Source organism: Diospyros lotus, chromosome 3 (genome assembly GCF_014633365.1).
Source record: "Diospyros lotus cultivar Yz01 chromosome 3, ASM1463336v1, whole genome shotgun sequence".
Taxonomy (NCBI): domain Eukaryota; kingdom Viridiplantae; phylum Streptophyta; class Magnoliopsida; order Ericales; family Ebenaceae; genus Diospyros; species Diospyros lotus.
Genome location: NC_068340.1, coordinates 25,216,167 through 25,237,464, shown reverse-complemented (window position 1 = coordinate 25,237,464; position 21,298 = coordinate 25,216,167). Strand labels below are relative to the sequence as shown.

The following is a 21,298-nucleotide window of genomic DNA, read 5'->3' as shown; positions in this document are numbered from 1 at the left end:
ACATACTTAATAGAAAGGTTGGTTTCGAAACATACACACTTAGGTTTCGAAACATACTTAACAGAAAGGTTGATTTCGAAACAAACTCCTTAATATTTCGAAACATTGTGTTCTGTCATTAATAGGTCTTTAATCTATCAAAAAATTTACCCTAATCCTAATTCACCCCCCCCCTCTTGGGATATTTTTGTCATCATTTGGAACTAACAAATTTCATGGTTGGTCAATCAGCACAACAATCGAATTCAAGCAGCTAATTGCTAAGTTAGAAGCGGTACAATAGACCAATGTAGTGAGCAACTCGAAATTTCAGCTTTGAAATCTCGTTAACTTGTTCGAATTGGTAAGACAAAGGGGAGCGGGTGCTTTTAGGCTATTAAATTACATTGAGGCGATTCTAATTTAGAGTCGATTAGCTCAGGGAAGTGTGGGATTCAGTATGTATAGAACTCCTACTCCTTGGTCTTCACAATGTCTTGTTCATGAGAAATCGGCCATCGGAAGCAGTGCACACACGAGACAATTGGAACCTCAATTGCAGCAAAAGAATGTTGTGTTTCTAGTTGGATTCAACAGAAATCATGAGTTTGGTCAGAATCATGAGACACGTGAAAAGAAAATTGATAATTAGTTCAGTCAAAGGCATAAGGAAACAGTGGGATACATGAAACGTGCGAGGAATTCAGCCGTATGTTATACAAGCAGTTGCAGAAGTTTGCAATGATATTGACTAAGAAGTATCACAACAGCTTTCCCGTTGAATTCTTGATAATTATCGTGGAAGTTTCAACCCAAAGGAATTCCTTAAAATGGAGCAGACGAATGAGAAGTCAAGATGGCGGGAAACTGCTTCACTGTTTACCTTTAATGTGGAGTGGAAGAAGTATACTGGTTTAGGTGGAATTGACAAGGAAGGTGACTGTAATGACAGTGCTGGCAACAACAACAACAATTACGGGGTTTGGTCCAGGGTGTGTGGACAAAAGGAGAATTAAAGGAACACACCAATTCCTTTGGAAAAGAAATTCTTGGAATAACAGGAGGCAACAAAGAGTTTCTAGAATTGGAGAGGAATTCTCCTGCTAAGGTGGAGAAGTTAGAAGAAGAAATAACACCTCAAGATGCACCTACTGAAAGGCTGCAAGGGAATAATGGGGAAGCATTTGATGAAGTGATAGAGGAAGCTAAGGCCAACTCATTACCCCCAGTGGCTAGTGCATGGGCTAAAGGATTTGATGGTATTCTGGATAAAAAAATTTGTGGGAAATGGAATAGCATTGGATAAGGAAAATCTGACTAAAGGACCATCAATCTTTTCGAATATTGGTGCTAGAATCCTTCCTCCAATTTTGGACCTACTAAAAGCTAAGGAACAATTGAATTTGGAACAAAACATTGGTCCATTAGATAAGCTGGTTATAAAATAGGCGGGAGCTAAGAGTGGCAATACCGACAACATCTATCATAGGCTGGGTCAAGATTGCGATGGACCACATGCAGTTAAAGAAGGTCCTAAGGATATTGCTCCTTTGTCTTTGGTTCCGAAGAAAACTGAGTCATCCTTGGCTTGGGTTAAAGTAGGTATCAAACAGCCCCCAGTGCGGGTTTTGGCATGAAAGCTAAGGGAGATAGATGAAGAAGTCAACGATTTTGCCGAAGGAAACAAAACTTCCACTGTTGCGTTGGTTTTTACTCCCACTGGCAAATCCGAGTTGTCTTCTGCATGGTGGGATGAACCGATGGCTGATTATGTTCTTAAAGTGGAGACTAATCTTGATTGGACAACTATTGTAGGAGGTGGTTGAATTGGGCTTGAACTCGATAAAGTTTCTTCTATTGCGGTTTTGGGTCAACTTAGTCCTGGAATTGATCCTGAGAACCTAAGAACGAAAAAAAGAGGCCTAAAAGGAGAAAGAAAGAAAGAAGGATAAACCAGATAGAGAAGGCTGGGATTGGATGAAGAGCAATGGCTACTTGCTGCAAATTCTTGGAGACAAGAACTCTCTCAAGGAGGGGGAATTGTCATAACCTAGGATCAATAGAGGGGCAATATGGTAATAGACTTATAATAGTTATTAGGAGATATTTTAGCAATTGCTAAAGAAGCACATGGGTGTTGTTATGCATTCAATTAGGAGGCTGATATGCCAATATAAGGCTACTCTAAACGGATGGGATCTTCATGCTTGAATTGATAAATGAAATTCTTATTTCTCTCTCTAGATTTCTCTCCCAATCTCCCTCTGCAACTCTCCCTCATTTCTATCTAATATCCTCCCCCATTTCTGTCCAATTTCCCTCTCCAATCTTTATGTTCTTGGTCCCAATTCATTTAGATTATTCTGATTCCCAATCCAACCCTAGGATAAACTCTAGGTACACGGCATCAACATCAGGATGTTAGAGCACCTAAGAAGCATAAATATACACCAGGTATGGAAAGGGATATAGAAACAGAAATTGGATACAGAGATTTTGGAAAAGGAAGAGAATAGATACAATAGGACTATGACAAAATTAAATTAAAAGTTTTGATCTTTCTTACTATTAGTATTCAAGAACATAAAAATGAAAAAGTTCTAGAAATATTAAAAATAAATACTAATAATCCATATGAAGATGCTATTCATTTTATAATAATAGCATATCATAATATTGACAAATGCAATTTTACAATGGGGCTCTCCACTTTGTAATAATTGGGGGAGGATCATCTTTGTACACAATCCTATCATGCCCTTGTTTTGTAGAGAGAATGTTATCATAACTCAAACCCATGACCTTCAATGAGTTTGAATTTCATATTTATGCATCTGAAAAGAAGTATAAATATCTTCATATACCTAGCGCTCGCTAATATGTACTGCATCTTCATAATTGTAATCTTCCCATGGCATATAAGCCAATTGCAAAGGAGCAACCTTACCATTGCTACCAACGCTCACCCTCATTATTGAATATAAGCAGCAACAATATACTGAACTCAATTGTGTTTTTTTATTCTTAAAAAAAGACACATTGGATTCATAGATTTTATTCCCAAAATAATTCTAAAACCTGATTGTGTTCTTAGGCATGCTCGTTGAGTGCCCAATCCACAAACATGCATGCATGTTGTTGTCCTAAAAGTGTCCAGAAATAAAACCAATGATAAGCATGCCATATGGTGTATCCAATAAGTATATTCTCCAATATGTGTCGCACATAGGAACTGCACACATGAGGTGTTCATGCTTCATAAGTTGGCACTATATACGAGAATAAGTGAGCTATTACATACAATCTGAAGGGTAAGACCAAAGCTTCAGGTATCATAGTTAATTCGGTTGTTTAGACAAACCAACTTCCACATGCTCTCATGTTAAATATCCAACTTGCATATGGTGTCCTCAGACAACTTCATCAAAGAGAGCAAACAGATTGTCTTCAAATTATCAGGCTACTTATATCATACAAGGCTACCCAAAAATAAGTTAAGATACAAAGCTGTGAATAGACATACCTGAGGATGGACCATTGATCCTCCAGCTGCCAAGGAATATGCAGTGCTCCCAGATGTTGTTGACAAGATCAAACCGTCCCCTTGAACGCAGGTGACAAAGGAGTTGTCACAATAGCACTCTAAATTTGTAAGAAATGATGAAATTCCACGGTCAATTGTGACCTCATTCAGAACAAGTATAGGTTCTTCAGTCTCATATTCATTTTTAGCAGCATCACGGATAACATAGCACTGCAACCGATGGCGTAATGTGATACTAACTGGACCCTGAAGGACTGAATCGAGACATTCTTTGTAATGTTCACTATCTGAATAATGTTAAAGATCCTTTGATCTGAAAGTAACATGCAGAAGATGCCAGTTCTTATCAGGGTTTAATTTCAACAGATGTTGTCTCAGTACACCTTTTGGGCAAAGATTTCTGGCAAGATAACAAGTGCAACCAGAACAGCAAGCAGGTCCAAGGTTCAATTGTATTGGATAAAAGTCGTACAGAAAAGAAAACCACTGTTAAATAACGAAGGATACGGAATGGAGTCATGAAGCCAAGAGAACCTAAAGAGAATGGGACAACTGGAGGAACTGGCCCTTTGAACATTGATGCTGCCTGCAGACAGAAAAGCAGATAATAATTTCTAACCAAACACTGATTTAAAAGAATAATATAAACAAGATAGAAACAACAAAGAAGTGCACAAGGAGGCTAATCCTCTCTTGGACAATTACAAATGGAAAACATTCAAAATATGAAGTTGATTTCTACTTCCATGGAGACAGATTTACATGTAAATCATGTGTTGATACTCCATGCACTTAGTTCCTGATTTCAAACATAAAAGAAAATTAATTAATTAACTAAAAATTAAAACCAATTTCGTTTAAAACAATTCAATAAGATCAAAAGATTTTTATAGTCACAATTTTTTGAACTTGTAGTCCTGGCAACAAGATTCTGTTGAAGATAAGATACGAATGACACAATTAAGATAATTTGGTCACATGAGAAGAAGACCAATAGAGGCTCCAAGTAGTTAGCAAATGAGGTAGGGGAATACCAAAAAATAAAAATTTGATCAGAGACGCTTAGGTTTGATATTAAGTATATGGAGAAGATATGATAATGGATGGAAATGAATGGAAATCTAGAATTCATGTAGCCAACCCCACGGTGGGATAAAGGCTTGATACATTGCTGTTTGTAGTCCTGGCAACATTGTTAGTAGAATACTAGAAGCAGCTTCTCATGTGGCATGTTTTTTCTTACATAATTTGCCACAAAAGAATCTAATAGTTTGCTTCTCTTTTCTTTTTCTGTTTCTATTAACCCAATCCCTTGGCTGGTATGTTTTTCTTTAAGTTATAGGTATAAACATTGTTTAGATTATATCTTTTAAGCTTTTTTATCAATTTTTTTTTTTGTATCTTATGTCACAATTTAAGAAATATCACTTCAAAAGGGTGGCATCGGAGTAACCACCAAGACTGCTTCAATGGGCATAGGGCAATCAATTCCAACCACAGGAGGAACCTCTCCATACAACAGGAAAAGTTTTTCCCTTACTATCACTCCAGATGGTGAAACACATGCTTAGTTGTATACTGATGCTCTATTGCTAACAGAGCTAAAGTGCCACCACAACAAAATTACATTATACTCATCTCAAACGAGAATATTCAAGCTAATGAAATTGTAATGTGTTTATTGGAAACTTAACAATAAATGCTATCTGACATATTCTGACATTTCCCTGAATCTATACAAAATGTAATCTGAAACATACCCAAAGGACAGTTCCATCCCCACCAAGAGTTACAACAAGGTCAACTTTCATGTGCAGGTGCAGAATTTCCTTCTCTGTTGAACATACATAACAGAAAGACATGACCACAGGTTTTAGAAATAAAAAGTTGACAAGTAGGAAGAGCAAGAAAGAACTCAATGCATTAAAAGATCAAAACTATCATTAGCTCCCACGTAAATGCTGCATCTTTAAACACTCTCTAGACTAGGAAAGCATGGAATAGGGGCATCATGACAAGAAACTTAAAGTTGTGTCTAGACCATATGGCAAGTCATATACTGCCGAGTCTTTCCCAAACTCTGTACATTTTATGCAATCAAAAACAGTGCTACCACACCGAACTCTTTTCTTGGGAATCAGTCTAAGGGCAAAACAAGATAGTGATTTATTCAATCTTTTTTTCTTTTTTCTTTTCGGGGGGGGGGGGAAGGAATTCTCAAATTCCAAGCATAACATCCCAAATTTGTGTTGGCTTATAATCATGTCATTTCTAATAACAACTTTTAACTTGCCAACTATTCCCAGTAGGTCCATATCCTGGCTGTCAATCATGATTTTTGACAGCTAACTCTATATCAATATCCAGAAGAGGCAACCATCTCTATTGCACACCAAACCACAACATCACGAGCCTTAATCCCACCAGGTGGGGTCAGCTATATCAATAACCACATGTGATGAGTATCTAGGCAATAATGATCCAATAAAAGGTTACAAGCCACTCAATAATTTTTTCCAATAGAACATCAAGAATAAATTTGTGAAATTAAAAATATGTATATGTAAGAAAAAATATTTTAAATTAGCACTAAAAAAGCATAAATAATTGACTGTGAAGATGCAGAAGCTCACCATCTTGCCAGGTTTGTACAAAATTGTAGTAGGATGACTCTGTTAGAAGTTCTTCTCTTACTCGTGGTTCCACAAAAATGTTCAAATCTTTCTGCTCTTTCAACCACCTGTGGGTGAAGCAAGAAGAATGAGGCACCTCATAATATTTCACCAAGATCCTCTGATTCAACCATAAAGGTACAGAAATCAGAAACAAAGCAAAATGAATGACATGCTATAAGCTCCAAACAATGTCAAACAAGAAAAGAAGAAATAAAAGGGCACGATAAACAAAAGAAGAAACATATAGATTCAGAAACACTCATGGTCAGGCGTGGCGGAAAAGTGTTTCATAAAGCACTTCATGTTAATATACATCCAACTGAATGCCCAAACTGTTGCAACCTTCAGTCTTAATGCTTCTTTTGATAGGAAGGCTCTAAGTTGGGATAACAGGAAACCTGGAAGATGGAAATAGCAAAAGAATGACTTCACTTTGTCTATTTGCTTAACCATGAACGTAAAGCTCCAATTCACCCAAAAACTTATTTGGCTATTGAATAGCCTAAATGAAGTACACTTTAGCCTAGTGATGACAAGCAATTAACCAGCCACAACAGTAATATTTCCAGAGACCTGCTAGGACTGTGGAAAACAGCAAAGGATGTACTTAAAATAGTCATGGCACCTATAATACAGTGTTCTGAAATTCATAAGGCTTAACTCTAGCAATAATAATGAAGCAAAGGTTCAGATCTACATAACATCAAACTAAGAATGCGTTAACAACCATACTTGACCATTTCTGCACATAGAACTTGAACAGATGTTGAATTTGGTTTAGTCATAATAAGCACAGTGCGTGGCGGAGTTTCCCACTTCAAAGAGATCTGAAATTGAAATATGTTCATTTAGGGACCATAAAGGCAACAGCAAAATGAAAGAGTTTAAGACCAATACTCTCAGAATGACATAATTTATCAAGGCTAAGAACTCTAGAGTAACATGGAAACAATGACAACATACACCATCCTCTGACTCAAATTTGCAGCAATCCAATAGTTCTAGCAGAAAGAAGCATGTATACCTGCTTGCTGCTGCGCTCTGCAGTGGTTATATTCCCCCTCTCGAAAGAGACAACCTCATGTTTTTGTTGATCATCATTCTCACCTTTGCAACACCATGATAACTTAAATAATGCCTGAAAGAGAGAATAAAGTTTTACTAGCATTAAATGTAAATATGTAATTTACTCGCCACCAATGCTAATGACATTGATGACTTAAGCCTATGCAACCTCTTCTAAAGATTCTCTATGCATGTGGTAGAGAAAGGCAAGCAGTAGAAACATACAACGTAACCAAAAACAACCAACCACAGCTATCTGAGCACAAGCTTCAACAGGTCCATACACCCATTCGGAACCCATGTCTGATAGGAATCAACAGCTCGAGGAATATAAAGTAACTAATTAAAATTCTCAGTCTACATGATCCCAATTAATGACTAATGCTCTAAGTGCAGATAATGGTAAATAACTACAGTTTCAAAAGTGCTGAACTCTTATGAGACAGTAGGTCTGCTATTCAGGTGACAAAAGAAGCTACCTTTTTCATCATTCTAACCATATTAGAATCACAATCAAAATTAGGTTCTCCATCCTTAAGAACCTCGTAGGAGCAAATTCCATGGTTTCCACAGCACCTCTCAGGTTCCTCACTAGCTTGATTCAACAGCACAGGTTGGCCTGCCAAGTTGTCTTTCATCTCACCATAACGATCACCATTAGGTACTCTGGATGAGATCGCTGAGAGACATGCAAATCCAAGGTAAGATGATGGATGAAAAAGTTGCATTGCAGACATAAGCTACATAAAATAGAGCCCTCCACAATAAGGGGGCAAAACCAACACAAAAAAATATTGAGACTTGAGTGTTCAGGAATAACACCACATAACCCCTATATTTGAGCTTGTATGAAATATTAGTTGATAGATGGTATACTATGCATAATTGTGAAATAGGGAGCTCTGTTAATTTTCTATAAATTGGAAGGAAAGTTGTAATATGTTACAAGCATTATTGCAATTTTAAAATCAATAGTGATTCAATATTGTAGTTAATTGGTCTGGCAAATACATGAATTTCTCCCATAGGGAATAGGATAGGAAGTGCACGCATGCATGTAATGATGTATCTGTTGACATGTATCTTTCTCATCTGGAATGGTAGAAGCCTTAATTTACTCCAATTGTAAAGAAACCTTACGATCCTACACTATATACTGTATATAAGCTCTGTAGAAACAAAGGCCATTACTTGAAAAACTCTTTGGCGTTTTGATTAAATGTCTGCTTTTGTAAAGCAGTTACAATATAGGACATTACATACAAGATTTAGGAGGATTTTTCATTTGTGAAACCTTATGAGTATATTCTGTTTTCATGCACAAGTACAGTCCTAGAATCATAACAAGAAATGCAAGAGTGACAAAGTTCAATGGGGCAAACATTTGAATTTGAAACTGCTCAATATCAATCTAGTGAAAAGCTATGTAAGGTCATTTTTATGGTTGAATTCATGTAAAATTTATGCTTAAATGCTTCATAATGATACAACAATATATCAAGCCTTGACCCCACTAAGTCAGGTAGGTAGTTGAGAATCATATATGAATGCTTGAGAATGATACAAGGGCAGCCCCAATGCACAAGGCTTCCACTTTCAAAGGTCGGAGGAGAGTTGTATTTATATGTAACCTTCTGTTAGGATCCCGGGGGTATTATTGAAATTTCTGTAATAAAAATAGCCACATGGCCACTTGCATGTAAGTAGTTAGAGAGGAGCCTCACGGTTATGATCACATGCCGTGGGAAGAGCCCATATATTGGAGGATGGGAGTTATTCGATTTAAATGATTATCTCTTTCCCTCTAAATTCAATTCTTCTCTCTCTCTCTCTCTCTCTCTCTCTCTCTCTCTCTCGTTCTCTTAAATCACGGAAACTTCAAGTCTCTTCTCGGAGACTTGACAATTGGTATCAGAGCCGGTCATCCTTGGCTGTGATTCCGAGCACAGTAAGTAGTTCAATCGGATGGATTGAGGTGAAGTGATCGATAACAGAGATGGCCGAAGGAACTAGATTGAAACAACTGGAGAATTGTCTGGAAGCAATGGAGTTCGGAATGACTCAAACTCAAGAAGCAGTAGCACAGAGTAGGGAAGAGACCAGGATAATCCGCGATGAAGGAGGAGATGACTTCTTCCCAAGAAGGAGTTTAGAGAGAATTGGCGAGGCAGAGAGAGTTGTTAGATCAGTTCAGACAGCGGATAGGCAGTGTGGTCAGCATGCTGTCTGCACTCCCTCAATTCCGGTCACCATATGAATTTCCCCCAAGCCAGTTCCGGAAGCTAGAAAGGGGAAATTCATCATGCGAGGACGCTACAGAACCAGTAAGAGAATTCAATTCCCCTCGTGCTCACCAAGGCTCTATATCGAGGTTAGAGATTCCTCTCTTTGAAGGATCTAAGCCTAGGTGATGGATCCGAAGGTGTGAGAGGTTCTTTCAGTTCTATCAAATCAATGAAAACCAGAGGATCAATTTGGCCACAACCTATCTCAATGATATGGCTGATGCTTGGTTTCAAGGGTGGTATAGATCAAGAGGAATGGAAGCAAGATGGATCGATTTTGCTGAAGAATTGTGTATTCGCTTTGGGGAACAAAATATGGCGGATGTGATAGAGGAGTTTAATAAAATCAAAGGGCTAGTGTGGGAGGAAGAAATAGAGCAGGAAGGAGGAGAAATTTCCTTCCATGCTTTGAAGGGAGGGCTTACGGGTCAAATTATAAAGATGCAAGGGCAGGTGGGACAAAAGTGGTTAATAGTATTGATCGACAGTGGCAACACCCACAACTTCTTAAATGAAGCTATTGCCCTAGAGTTGAAGTGTAGATTAACAGCTACAACTCCTATTTCAGTGACTATGGTTAACGGAAGTAAGATGTATAGCCATAAAAGGTGTGAAGGGTTCTGTTGGGAGATGCAAAGACACGCATTCCCAACTGACTTGAGGGTGCTAGAATTAGGCGGTTGTGACATAGTGTTGGGAGTGGATTGGATGAAAACTGTTAGTCTTCTCACCTTTGACTTCAACAAACTGGAAGTCATTGTGGAAAGAGGAAATTCTAAGCTCATTTTGAAGGGTACTATGGAGCAGGGAGAATGCAATTATGCAAATGGATAAAGGGGGAGAAGCTATAGAGATGGATGAAAAGTAAAAGGGGGCAAATAGCTCAATTATACTCAATACACGCAATGGAAGAGTTTGAACCAGAGGGCAGAGTTATAGAAAGTAATCTTCCATGGATGGGAAGCTAGGCACTACTCCAATCAACCACTCAGGTACCACTTTTGGATAACCTAACTTTACTGTTAAAGGAATTTCAGGATCTTTTTGTTGAACCCCATACCCTGCCACCCCAAAGAACCTTAGACCATTCAATATTCCTTAAACCCCACTCTGAACTAGTGAACCCGAGAGCCTATAGATATTCTCCCATACAAAAAGAGGAGATTGAAAAACAAGTAGCTAGTATGCTCTCCTCAACCATCATACGCCCTAGCCAAAGTCCCTTTGCATCCCCCATATTACTCGTGAAAAAGAATGATGGATCATGGAGGTTTTGTGTTGACTATCGTCAACTCAACTCCAAGACCATCAAAAACAAATTCCCTATACCCCTCATTGATGACCTTTTAGATGAGTTACATGGGGTCAAAATCTTTTCCAAATTGGACATAAGATCCGAATATCATCAAATCTGGATGTCACCCCCTGATATACACAAAACAACCTTCCACACTCATCAAGGACTATACGAATTTATGGTGATGCCTTTTGGACTCACCAATGCCCCAGCTATATTTCAGGCCTTGATGAACCAAGTATTTCAGCTTTACCTAAGGAAATTCATCCTAGTTTTCTTCGATGATATCCTTGTATATAGCCAAGACCTTGACCAGTAACCCACCTAAAAATGACATTTGAGAGCATGAATTCTAACAAAGTGTATGTTAAGCTATCCAAGTGTACTTTTTCTCAAATAGAGGTGGAGTACTTGGGACACATTATCTCAGGGGAAGGGGTGGGAACTAAACCTCAAAAGATTGAGGCTATGATCGAGTGGCCTAGACCACAGTTAGTAAGGGAGCTAAGGGGGTTTCTGGGTTTGACGGGATATTACAGGAAATTTGTGCAAAATTATAGGCTCGTTAGCAAAACCCTTACAGAACTCCTCAAGAAGGATTGTTTTAAGTGGAATCCCCGGGCAGAGGATGCCTTTCTGACCCTCAAGAGAGCCATGACAGAGGCCCCGATGGTAGCCCTACCAGATTTCTCTAAGAAGTTCATAGTGGAGACAGACACAAGTGATAAGGGAATAGGGGTTGTGTTAATGCAGGAGGGAAGACCCCTAGCTTACATTAGTAAGGCACTAGCTCCAAGGCATTTGGGTTTGAGTGTGTATGATAAAGAGTTACTGGCAGTATTAGGGGCTATTGAAAAATGGAGGCACTACTTGGAAGTCAGCCCTTTTATAATTAAAACCGACCAAGAGAATCTGCAATTTTTATCCCAACAAAAATTGCACACTCAACTACAAAGGAAAGGGGTCTCAAAACTGATGGGGCTGGACTATTCCATCAAGTATCGAAGAGGAAAGGAAAATGTTGTGGTAGATGCTCTATCAAGGAAGGAAGAGGTTGGACAATGTCAAGCAATATCGACAGTAATTCCAGAGTGGATGAAAGAAGTGGCCGAAAGCTATGATCAGACACCATGGATCATGGATCTAATGGAAAGCCTGGCAATGCAGTGATCAGAATCTTCATGGTACACTTTTACTAACAAGTTGTTGCGGTTCAAGGGAAGAGTGGTGGTGGGTGATGACAAAGCATTGAGAAGGAGGATACTAACAACCTTACATGAATCACCAATTGGAGGACATTCGGGCATCAGGGCAACCTACCACAAGGTGAGACACTTATTCTTCTGGCCAGGACAAAAAAAAGGAAGTAGTGAATTTTGTCTTATCATGTTCAGTCTGTCAGAGATGTAAACATGAGAGTGTAACCTACCCAGGTCTACTACAACCCCTAGAAATTCATGAGTAGGCATGGGAAGGAGAATCCATGGACTTGTTGAGGGGTTACCAAGATCATCAGGAAGGAATAAATGGTAATGGTAGTGGTGGATAGACTGACCACGTTCGCACATTTCATCAGTCTAACCCATCCTTTTAGTGCATAGGAGGTAGGAAGGGTGTTTATGGACTTGGTGATGAAAATCCATGGTGTGCCAAAATTGATTGTCTCGGATAGGGACAAGATCTTGACGAGCACCTTATGGAAGGAGCTGTAAAAGAGATTGAGAGTAGGATTACACGTCCACCGCCTACCACCCACAAACAGATGCCAAACCGAGAGAGCCAACCAATGTTTGGAGGGGTACTTGAGGTGCATGTGTCACACTAAGCCTAAGAGTTGGCATAAGTGGTTGTCCTTAGCCCAGTGGTGATACAATTCAAGCCACCACAGTGCCATTAACAGGAGCCCTTTCGAAGCATTGTTTGGTTACAAGCCACCTCTAATTCCAACCCTATCTAATGCAACAACAACCATGGAAACGGTGAAACAGTATCTCCAGCAGAGGTAGGAAGTTCTGAGGATATTAAAGAAGGAGCTAAGTATAGCCCAGAATCAAATGAAACAACACACGGATCAAAAAAGGAGTGATCAGTCCTTTAAGGTGGGGGATAGGGTCTTTCTAAGGTTGATAAGGTTCTTGCAATAGTCCTTTACAACCATTCCTGCATCTAAACTAAGCCCCAAGTACTTCGGACCTTATGAGGTGGAGTCAAAGATTGGGAAGGTGGCTTACAAACTGAGATTACTGGAAGGAGTCCACGTGCACCTAGTGTTCCACATATCCCTCCTGAAAAGGTATATTGGGCCCCAGGCTACTATCAGTTCAAACTTACCACAGATGAATGAAGAGAAAGAAGGAGTAGTAGAACCCCAAGCTATTTTGGAGTATTATATCAAGGCTCAGTGCCCTTAACTCAAGTGCTGGTGAGATGGACATAGAAAGACCCCAATCACACAACATGGGAGTACCTATCGGAGCTACTAGATCGTTTCCTAAGAGCTGCAAGGTTGCTTTAAATTCTTGAGGACAAGAATTATTTCTAGGGGTGGGGAAATGTTAGGACCCCAAGGGTATTATTGAAATTTTTATAATAAAAATAGCCACATGGCCACTTGCATGTAAGTAGTTAGAGAGGAGCCTCACGGTGATGATCACATGCCGTGGGAAGAGCCTATATAAGGCCTTGTATTGGAGGATGGGAGTTATCCAATTTGAATGATAATCTCTTTCCCTCTAAATTCAATTCTTCTCCTCTTTTCCCTCCAAATTCTCTCTCTCTCTCTCTCTCTCTCTCTCTCTCTCTCTCTCTCGTTCTCTTAAATCACGGAAACTTCAAGTCTCTTCTTGGAGACTTGACACCTTCCCCTAGCTTTTTTGCGAAGAGGCTGTTTTTACAACTTGAACCCATGACCTCCATGTTACAAGGGACAAACTTACCATTGCTATAGCTCACATCCACCCCTAAAGGTAAAAAAAACATAACTTCATGCCTCAGAATGACTTGAGCTAAAGGAAAATACGTGTTTCAAAGCTGAATGGTTAGGGATCTTTTGATAAGTGTCAGGAACCTAATGTTTGTATGAGGGTTTCTTGGTATTTTTGGCATGGTAGTTACAGCAGTTGTACTGTAACAAGCTGTTCAAAGTTGTACTTTGTATTGGCAGCTTTATTGGCGCCAAACTTTACCATCTGGATTGGTATAAAAGCCTAATCCAGCTGAATGAAAGAGGATTGAAGCATTTTTCCAGAAATTCTCTGTTTCTCTTTCAATTTCTCTCTCTCGATCTTGTTTTCTCTCTCGCCTACTTTTGTTTTCCTCTCTTTCTCCAATCTTCCTCTCATTTCTCCCTAAGATCTACCCTAATTCTCTCAATTAACAGAAAATTGACCTTGTCAAATCTGAGAACCTGACATTTTGGTATTAGAGTTGTTCCTAGGCCACTGAATTCAGTTTCTTGTGGAATTTCGCCATGGCTGATGGAACTCGCATGAAGCAGTTCGAAGCTCAGTTGCGGCAGGTGAATGCAACTGTCTCCGATCTTCAAGCTTGTGCTGACTCGCTGGAAGCAGGATCCAGCAGAAATCATAATGCAATTCTTTCATTGGATCGAAAATTTGAAGCTTCTACGGATGGCTTGGCAAGGAGACTGGATGGATTCATGTTGATGTTCTCCAAAATGCCTCAGGTTAGTCTTCCTGCAGCTTTTCCGCCTAAGGAGCAATCTGATCCGATTTTAATTTTAAAAGGAAATGGAATCAATCTTAGAACAGCTGGTTCTTCTGAACTAGAAATTGAACCTATGGAAGAAAATGTAGTTGAAAGAATAGTAGAGAGGAGCCAGGAGGTACAGGCTACATCTAATCAGCCTTACTTTCCATTGCCCAAGTTGGAGATTCCGATGTTTGACTGTTGAAACCCTAGGTGGTGGGTTAGACGGTGTCAAAAGATTTTTACCTTGTATAATATACCAGATCAGCAAAGAATAACTCTAGCTTCTGCTTATTTGAACGATGTGGCAGATGCGTGGTTTCAAGGATGGATCTGGTTACGAGATAATTGTCAATGAACTGACTTTGTGGAGGACTTTTGTGAACGATTTGGTGACAGAAACATGACCAATGTTGTGGAAGAATTTAATAAACTGAGCAGGAGAACTCTGTTCAACTTATCAGGCAAAGTTTGAGGAGCTTAAGTCCTTGATGCTAAACCTTAAATCCCTACCTAACTGAGGCATATTTCGTCTCAAGTTTCATTAGTGGCTTGAGCGAAGAATTGAGGCCTACAGTTAAGATGTTACAGCCGAAGACTGTAAAATAAGCCGCTGAGAGTGCTAGATTACAGGAACTCACTGTAGAAGCCTTAATGAAGAAGCAGAGAATTTATATAAGAGGAACAAGTTCAAATTCCAGTCAACCAGGAAACCATATAGTGGTAGTGAATTGTGGATTTAACAGAGAGGCAGCCAAGAACAATTAGAATTTCAAGAATTTAACAGTTCATCCAACTGTTGTTACAAATCAGCCAACAGGAGGAAAGTTTGGCAATGTGGAGCAACGTAGGCAAGCCGGTTTATGTTATAAATGTGTAGAAAAATACATGCATTTGGCAATATGGAGCAATGTAGGCAAGCCGGTTTATGTTATAAATGTGGAGAAAAATACATGCCCGGGACACTAGTGTAAGAGGCATTTGTTACTGTTGGAAGGAGAAGAGGAAATAGAAGAAGTGGAGGAAGTTCCAGCAGTTGAAACTGAAATTGAAGAAGCAGATAATGGTGAAATATCACTGCATGCTCTAAGGAGCTTAGCAAACAGCAAGATTATTAAGGTGGAGGGGAAGGTACGCAACCATAAGCCAATGGTGTTGATTGACAATGGAAGTACACACAGTTTCTTAGACAAGAATACAGCCAAGAAACTAGGTTGCAGGCTTACAAGCACTCAACCATTATCAGTGACTGTGGCCAATGGTGGTAAGGTGATCAGCAAATTCTCTTGTATTGACTTTCAGTGGGAAATGCATGGGGAGAGATTTGCAACTGATTTGAGGTTATTGAAACTTGGTGGTTCAGATATAGTTTTGGGAGTGGATTGGATGAAACTAGTCAGTCCAATCATCTTTGACTTCAAAAATGGGAAGTCACTTTTGAGAAAGATGGAAGGAAGTTGACTCTTGCAGGCAGCCTAGATACGGGCTTATGCAAGATGATCACAGGAAAAATGTAGCAGAAGATGTCGAAGAACAAGCTGGCACAAGTGGCATAGCTATTTTCCATACAGGCCATTGACGAAATGGAAGGATCACAGGAGCAATCTGGTGAGTTATTGGTGACTATCAGCAGCCAATCTCAACTGAAATGGGAATGATGGATGCCCTGGTTCCCGGAAGGGTGATTTTTGCCTAACTATCACAGGATAGAAGGTAGAAATCGGGATTGTGAAGAACACTTCACTAGTTACGTTTTTGATTTCTCATTAGCCTCAAATGAAAGGAGATCAAAGCCTTATATAGTGGCTGGCAATGACCCCTTAGATGCCTAAGTACATGAATGCAGATTTGTAACTTAAGCATCTACATGAATGCAAGCAATAATGCAATGCATCAATGCTGGAAATAAAGAGATACATGAATGCTGGAAATAAAAGAGCAATTAAAGGAAATACATAATGTATGCAATTATGTATCTATTAAAGGAGCCAGATCAAGTGAACTGACTTGGCTCTTGGTCTTCATCTGATGGCTGGACGAAATGGGCTGATGGGCCTGCTACATGAACTTGACTCTTTACACATGCTTTTAGTTGAGTACGAGGACCTCTTTGTAGAACCTACATCCTTACCACATAAAAGACTATTTGACCATGCCATCCCACTAAAACCTAATACCGAACTAGTCAATATTCGGTCATACTGTTATCCACCAATTCAAAAGACCGAAATTGAAAAATTAGTTAAAGACATGTTACAGAAATCCATCATTCAACCCAGCCATAGTCATTTTGCTTCACCAATGTTACTTGTCAAGAAAAAAGATGATTCTTGGCGATTTTGCATTGATTACCATCAATTAAGTGCCATAATAGTCAAAGACAAGTTTCCCATTCCTATTATTGAGGACCTTTTGGATGAACTCAAACATGCTACTGTTTTTACCAAACTTGACCTAAGATCTGGTTATCATCAAATTCAAATGAGACCGGAAGATATTCCTAAAACAACCTTTCATACTCAACAAGGGCATTATGAATTTAAAGTTATGCCTTTTGGGCTAACTAACACTCCAACCACTTTTCAAGCTCTCATGAACCAAATTTTTTAACCCTATTTATGAGAATTCATTTTAGTATTCTTTGATGATATTCTTGCATATAGCTTACCTTTGCTTAGCATCTTAACCACCTAAAAACTACATGTGAGGTCCTTAGACTTAACCAATTGTATGTGAAGAAGTCAAAAGTGTGCATTTGCTCAAAGGCAAGTGGAATATTTAGGACATATCATTTCCGATCTTGGGGTAAGTACTGACCCTAAGAAGGTGGCTGCAATGCTTTCTTGGCCAGGACCTACTAATGTAAAGGCTGTGAGAGGAATTTTGGGACTAACTGGATATTACAGGAGATTTGTTAGGAATTATGAAGTTATTAGTAAGCCCATGACAGAATTGTTGAAGAAGGATAATTTTAATTGGAATCCTCGGGCTGAAGAAGCTTTTGTTAAATTGAAAACGGCCATGAGTGAAGTTCCAGTTTTGGCTTTACCAGATTTTAATAAACCTTTTGTGTTGGAGATTGATGCAAGGAACTTGTGAGTTGAGGTTGTACTTATGCAGGAAGGATGGCCACTAGCCTTTATAAGTCAAGCTTTAGCTCCTAAACATTTGGGGTTAAGCATATATGACAAAGAATTGTTGGTTGTTTTAATAGTTGTAGATAAATGGAGGCATTATTTGGTAGGCAGTCAATTTATTATTTGGACTGACCATGAGAGCCTAAAATACTTGCTACAACAAAAACTGCATACCCAGCTACAATGGACGAGGATGACTAAGCTGTTGGGTCTTGATTATACTACCCAATACAAAAAAGGAAAGGAAAACCTAGCTATTGATGCCTTGTCCATATGTTTTGAAGAAGGTACTACTGCAGCCATCACTTCTATTGTTCCCGATTGGTTGCAGGAGGTGACAGCTAGAAATGAGTTAGCTGACTGGTCTAAGGAATTGTTGGAGCAGTTGACAATTGATTCTTTTAGTAGACCAGGTTAGACAATGCCTAATGGATTAATTAGGTTCCATGGCAGATTGGTGATAGGCGATTGTGATCAACTCAAGGGAAAAATTCTGCAATCTTTGGCATGGATCACCTTTGGGGGGACATTCTGGTATTCGAAACACGTACCACAAGGTAAAGCAGTTATTTTATTAGCCACATTTAAAGAGAAATTGTCACAACCCTAGGATTTGATTAAGGTTAGAAAGGGAAGTGAGAAGAGTTCACGAGAGAGAGAGCAGAATTCGGAGGGAGAGATTGAATAGAATTAGGGAGAGAAGGGATGGAATAGTGGAGAACAAGAGAGAGAAAGGGGGGGGGAGGGAAAGAAAGAGAAATTGTAGAGAGAGAATTAGAATTCATTCAATTCAATTCAAGCCTGCTCTTCTCTACATACTATAGCCTATTTATAGGCTATACAACTGAAAAAAACATCTAGAATAACAGCCCATGTGCTGTAACAAAATAACAGAAATAGCTCATAACAAACTAAGGTAACTAATTACATTATTGCCCTTCTAATTACCCTTGGGTCGTGACAATCCCCTCTCCTTGAAAGGTTTCTTGTCCCCAAGAAACTTATTACGCTGAGCCGTTCTTATTCATGCACTTCCCGCCTTCTCTATCTGATTTTTCTTTCTTTCTTATCCCCAATAACTTGCAGCAACTATTCATTGCATTTCATCCAATACCCGCTTTCTCAATCCGTTTCATTCTTCTTTCTTGCTTGCACCTTTTAGGCATCCTCTTTTTCGTTCTTAGGTTTCCAAGATCCATCCTAGGCATACTTTGGCCTAGAACTTCAATTGAAGAAATCTGATTGAGTTCAAGTTCGATGCCCCCACCTTTTGCAATAGCTAGCTGACCAAAATCGGTCTCCCTGTCCAATACAAGGATGGATAATGGACCTACAACCATAGCTGCCTTTATTGTATTCCCCATTCAACCCATGGCCAAGCTATGTTACAAAAATATCAACATCCTGGAAATATAGTGATGAAGAATTGTAGACTTGCCCTGGGTGCTCAGACCAATGTTGTCTATGAGCATTGGAATTAGGGGCTGCTATGATTTCAATCCCAGCCAATAGCTCCTTAGTGGCTGCCATAAGGCCTTCATCCCAGCCTTCTTTCCTGACCTGATTTGCAGCCCAATTATCTGATGAAACAATATCTCTGCCCAGACTATTAGATGTATGAAATCCATCTATGTAGTAGTTCTTACCTCCAATTTGTTGTATAAACTAATTAGCACCCGATTTATCAGCTTCCAACTCTTGTACAGTGTGATCTATACAGATCTCCTCATCCAATCTACTTTCATGTTCTGAATCTTGAGTTACAATTGATAAATTGGCTTTGATTCCAGCAACAACTTCCTTAATATTGACTAAATTTTCAATTGGTTCCTCTTGATTCCATGCAAGTAATCCAACAGCTTCTTTTTTCTCGTATTTGTTGAGATATTTCTCTACACGCACTTCTCCTTCAAAAAAGATTCGTGGGCTCCTTTTGATCTGCTGCCCTCTCAACCTGATCAATATAATTTTCCTCGAGATTATGCTTTTCACCACCAAAATTACTCCCAATATTGCAACCATCCTTCTGGTCACTGCTGCCTCCATCAGAATGCTTCTTTTTCTACCCAAAGTCTAGAGTAGGCAGTGAATCAGTCGTTCGTAATCTTGTCTCCTCCTTCGGCTGCTCCACCCCAAGGAATTCCTCCTTGTTAAAACTTTCGTGGTAATCATCAAAGTATTCCACCGAAAAGTTATAATGATACTTCTTAATAAGTATCATCGCAAACTTTTGCAACTTCTCACGTATCATAAGGCCAAATTCCTTGCTCGTATCATGTACCCCACTGCTTGCTCTCTTATCCCATTGGTTGATCTCATTCTCAAACTTCTTTTCCCCTGTTTATTGCTTCTAACCAACTGAAAATGCAGCACTCTTCTGCTGAAATTGAGGCTCCACTTGTTTCATGTGTGCACCGCTTCCCATGGCCGACATCTCCTGAATAGTACACTTCGAAGACCAAGGAGGAGCAGTTCTATACATCCTTCTATTGCTGCTTGAAATTTCTGTTAAAACTAACTGCAACTTCCAAGCCGACAGTTACTTCTCCCCTTCGATTTTGATCAGCAATCGGACTCGCTAGAATAATTTGCTTTGCCTTACTAACAACACTTGCAACAGCCTCAGAAAAATCAGTCGTAAATCAACCTGCCCTTCCGCTTCGATGAATCGTCAAACCTTCTTTCGGAGACGTCTTATCTGCTCATCCACAAGCTCCAACCAACACTTACTGAATTTCAAACCAAGAGTCACCAAATGCATTGTCAGAACCACTTGGCCAAGTCGCCTCCAGCACAACCTCCCGAATGGATCGACTCAACTATTCCATCCATTCCTTGTTGTGTCCAGGATTGCTTCATGCGATCCTTCACGTTCAGTAGCCTTTGTCAGCAAAACTCCTTCCAATCCCGATTGGGCGATATTTTCGATCGGAGGTGTTCAATCCATTCGCCCAGACTGTTGGACTCACCTCGGATCCTTCCTCTGTTTCTGCCCAATCACCAACCGTAATTTGAAAACGGCCGCGACACCCATTGCACCACCGTGAGGAACCCGCTGCACAATTGCCAGACCTATTATGTCACCTTCGTCTCACTCAATCCAGATCGATCAACTGAACCCCCATAGAAATTAATGGTGGTTCTTCTCAACCCAATCGTCGTCCAAGGCTCCTAAACCAATTGCGATCACCTCTAATTCAAAATCACCAGAACTCACTGTCGAGAGCCAATCTCCTGCTTCTCCTTCAGATTCGAGCCAACACTCCATTTCTCATGCGTCAGATTCAATTCCGAGATTCCATGGCCGTGGATCTCAAGCTCAGTTCAGTCTCCAAACAAATGGTTTCAGATCCGCCAAATCTGCTTCGGCATTTGGAAGGGCCAGTCACAATGGATTCCACAATCAGAAATCTTCTGGTCCGATTCGACTGTAATTTCCGACCTACTTGGATCGTTTCTGGAAGTTTGGCTTATTCAATTGTTAGAACTCCAATTCCGTCGAATTCCCCAGGCCACTGGAATCGTCTGGGCTAAGTCGCCTTTTATTCAGTGACTTGGATCAGCCTCTAGGGAACAACCGCCACAATTCGCCCTGATCTGCTATGTGA

General features: G+C 39.7%; 1 protein-coding gene across 4 annotated transcripts in view; it reads right to left on the bottom strand.

The window, feature by feature from the left end:
• LOC127798101 (NAD(H) kinase 1-like) overlaps positions 1-21,298 on the bottom strand; it is a 66,550-nt gene that overhangs the window by 33,672 nt on the left and 11,580 nt on the right. For all 4 annotated transcript variants that reach the window (XR_008022327.1, XR_008022326.1, XM_052331417.1 and 1 more), the window contains exons 4-10: positions 7,743-7,942; positions 7,223-7,336; positions 6,931-7,025; positions 6,157-6,263; positions 5,284-5,357; positions 4,031-4,109; positions 3,503-3,810 (exon numbers count right to left, since the gene is read on the bottom strand). Coding sequence is in view for 2 of the 4 variants with exons in the window: in XM_052331417.1 (XP_052187377.1) it covers positions 3,503-3,810; positions 4,031-4,109; positions 5,284-5,357; positions 6,157-6,263; positions 6,931-7,025; positions 7,223-7,336; positions 7,743-7,942 (977 nt within the window). In the remaining 2 variants the exon portion in view is untranslated. The remainder of the gene's footprint in view (positions 1-3,502; positions 3,811-4,030; positions 4,110-5,283; positions 5,358-6,156; positions 6,264-6,930; positions 7,026-7,222; positions 7,337-7,742; positions 7,943-21,298) is intronic.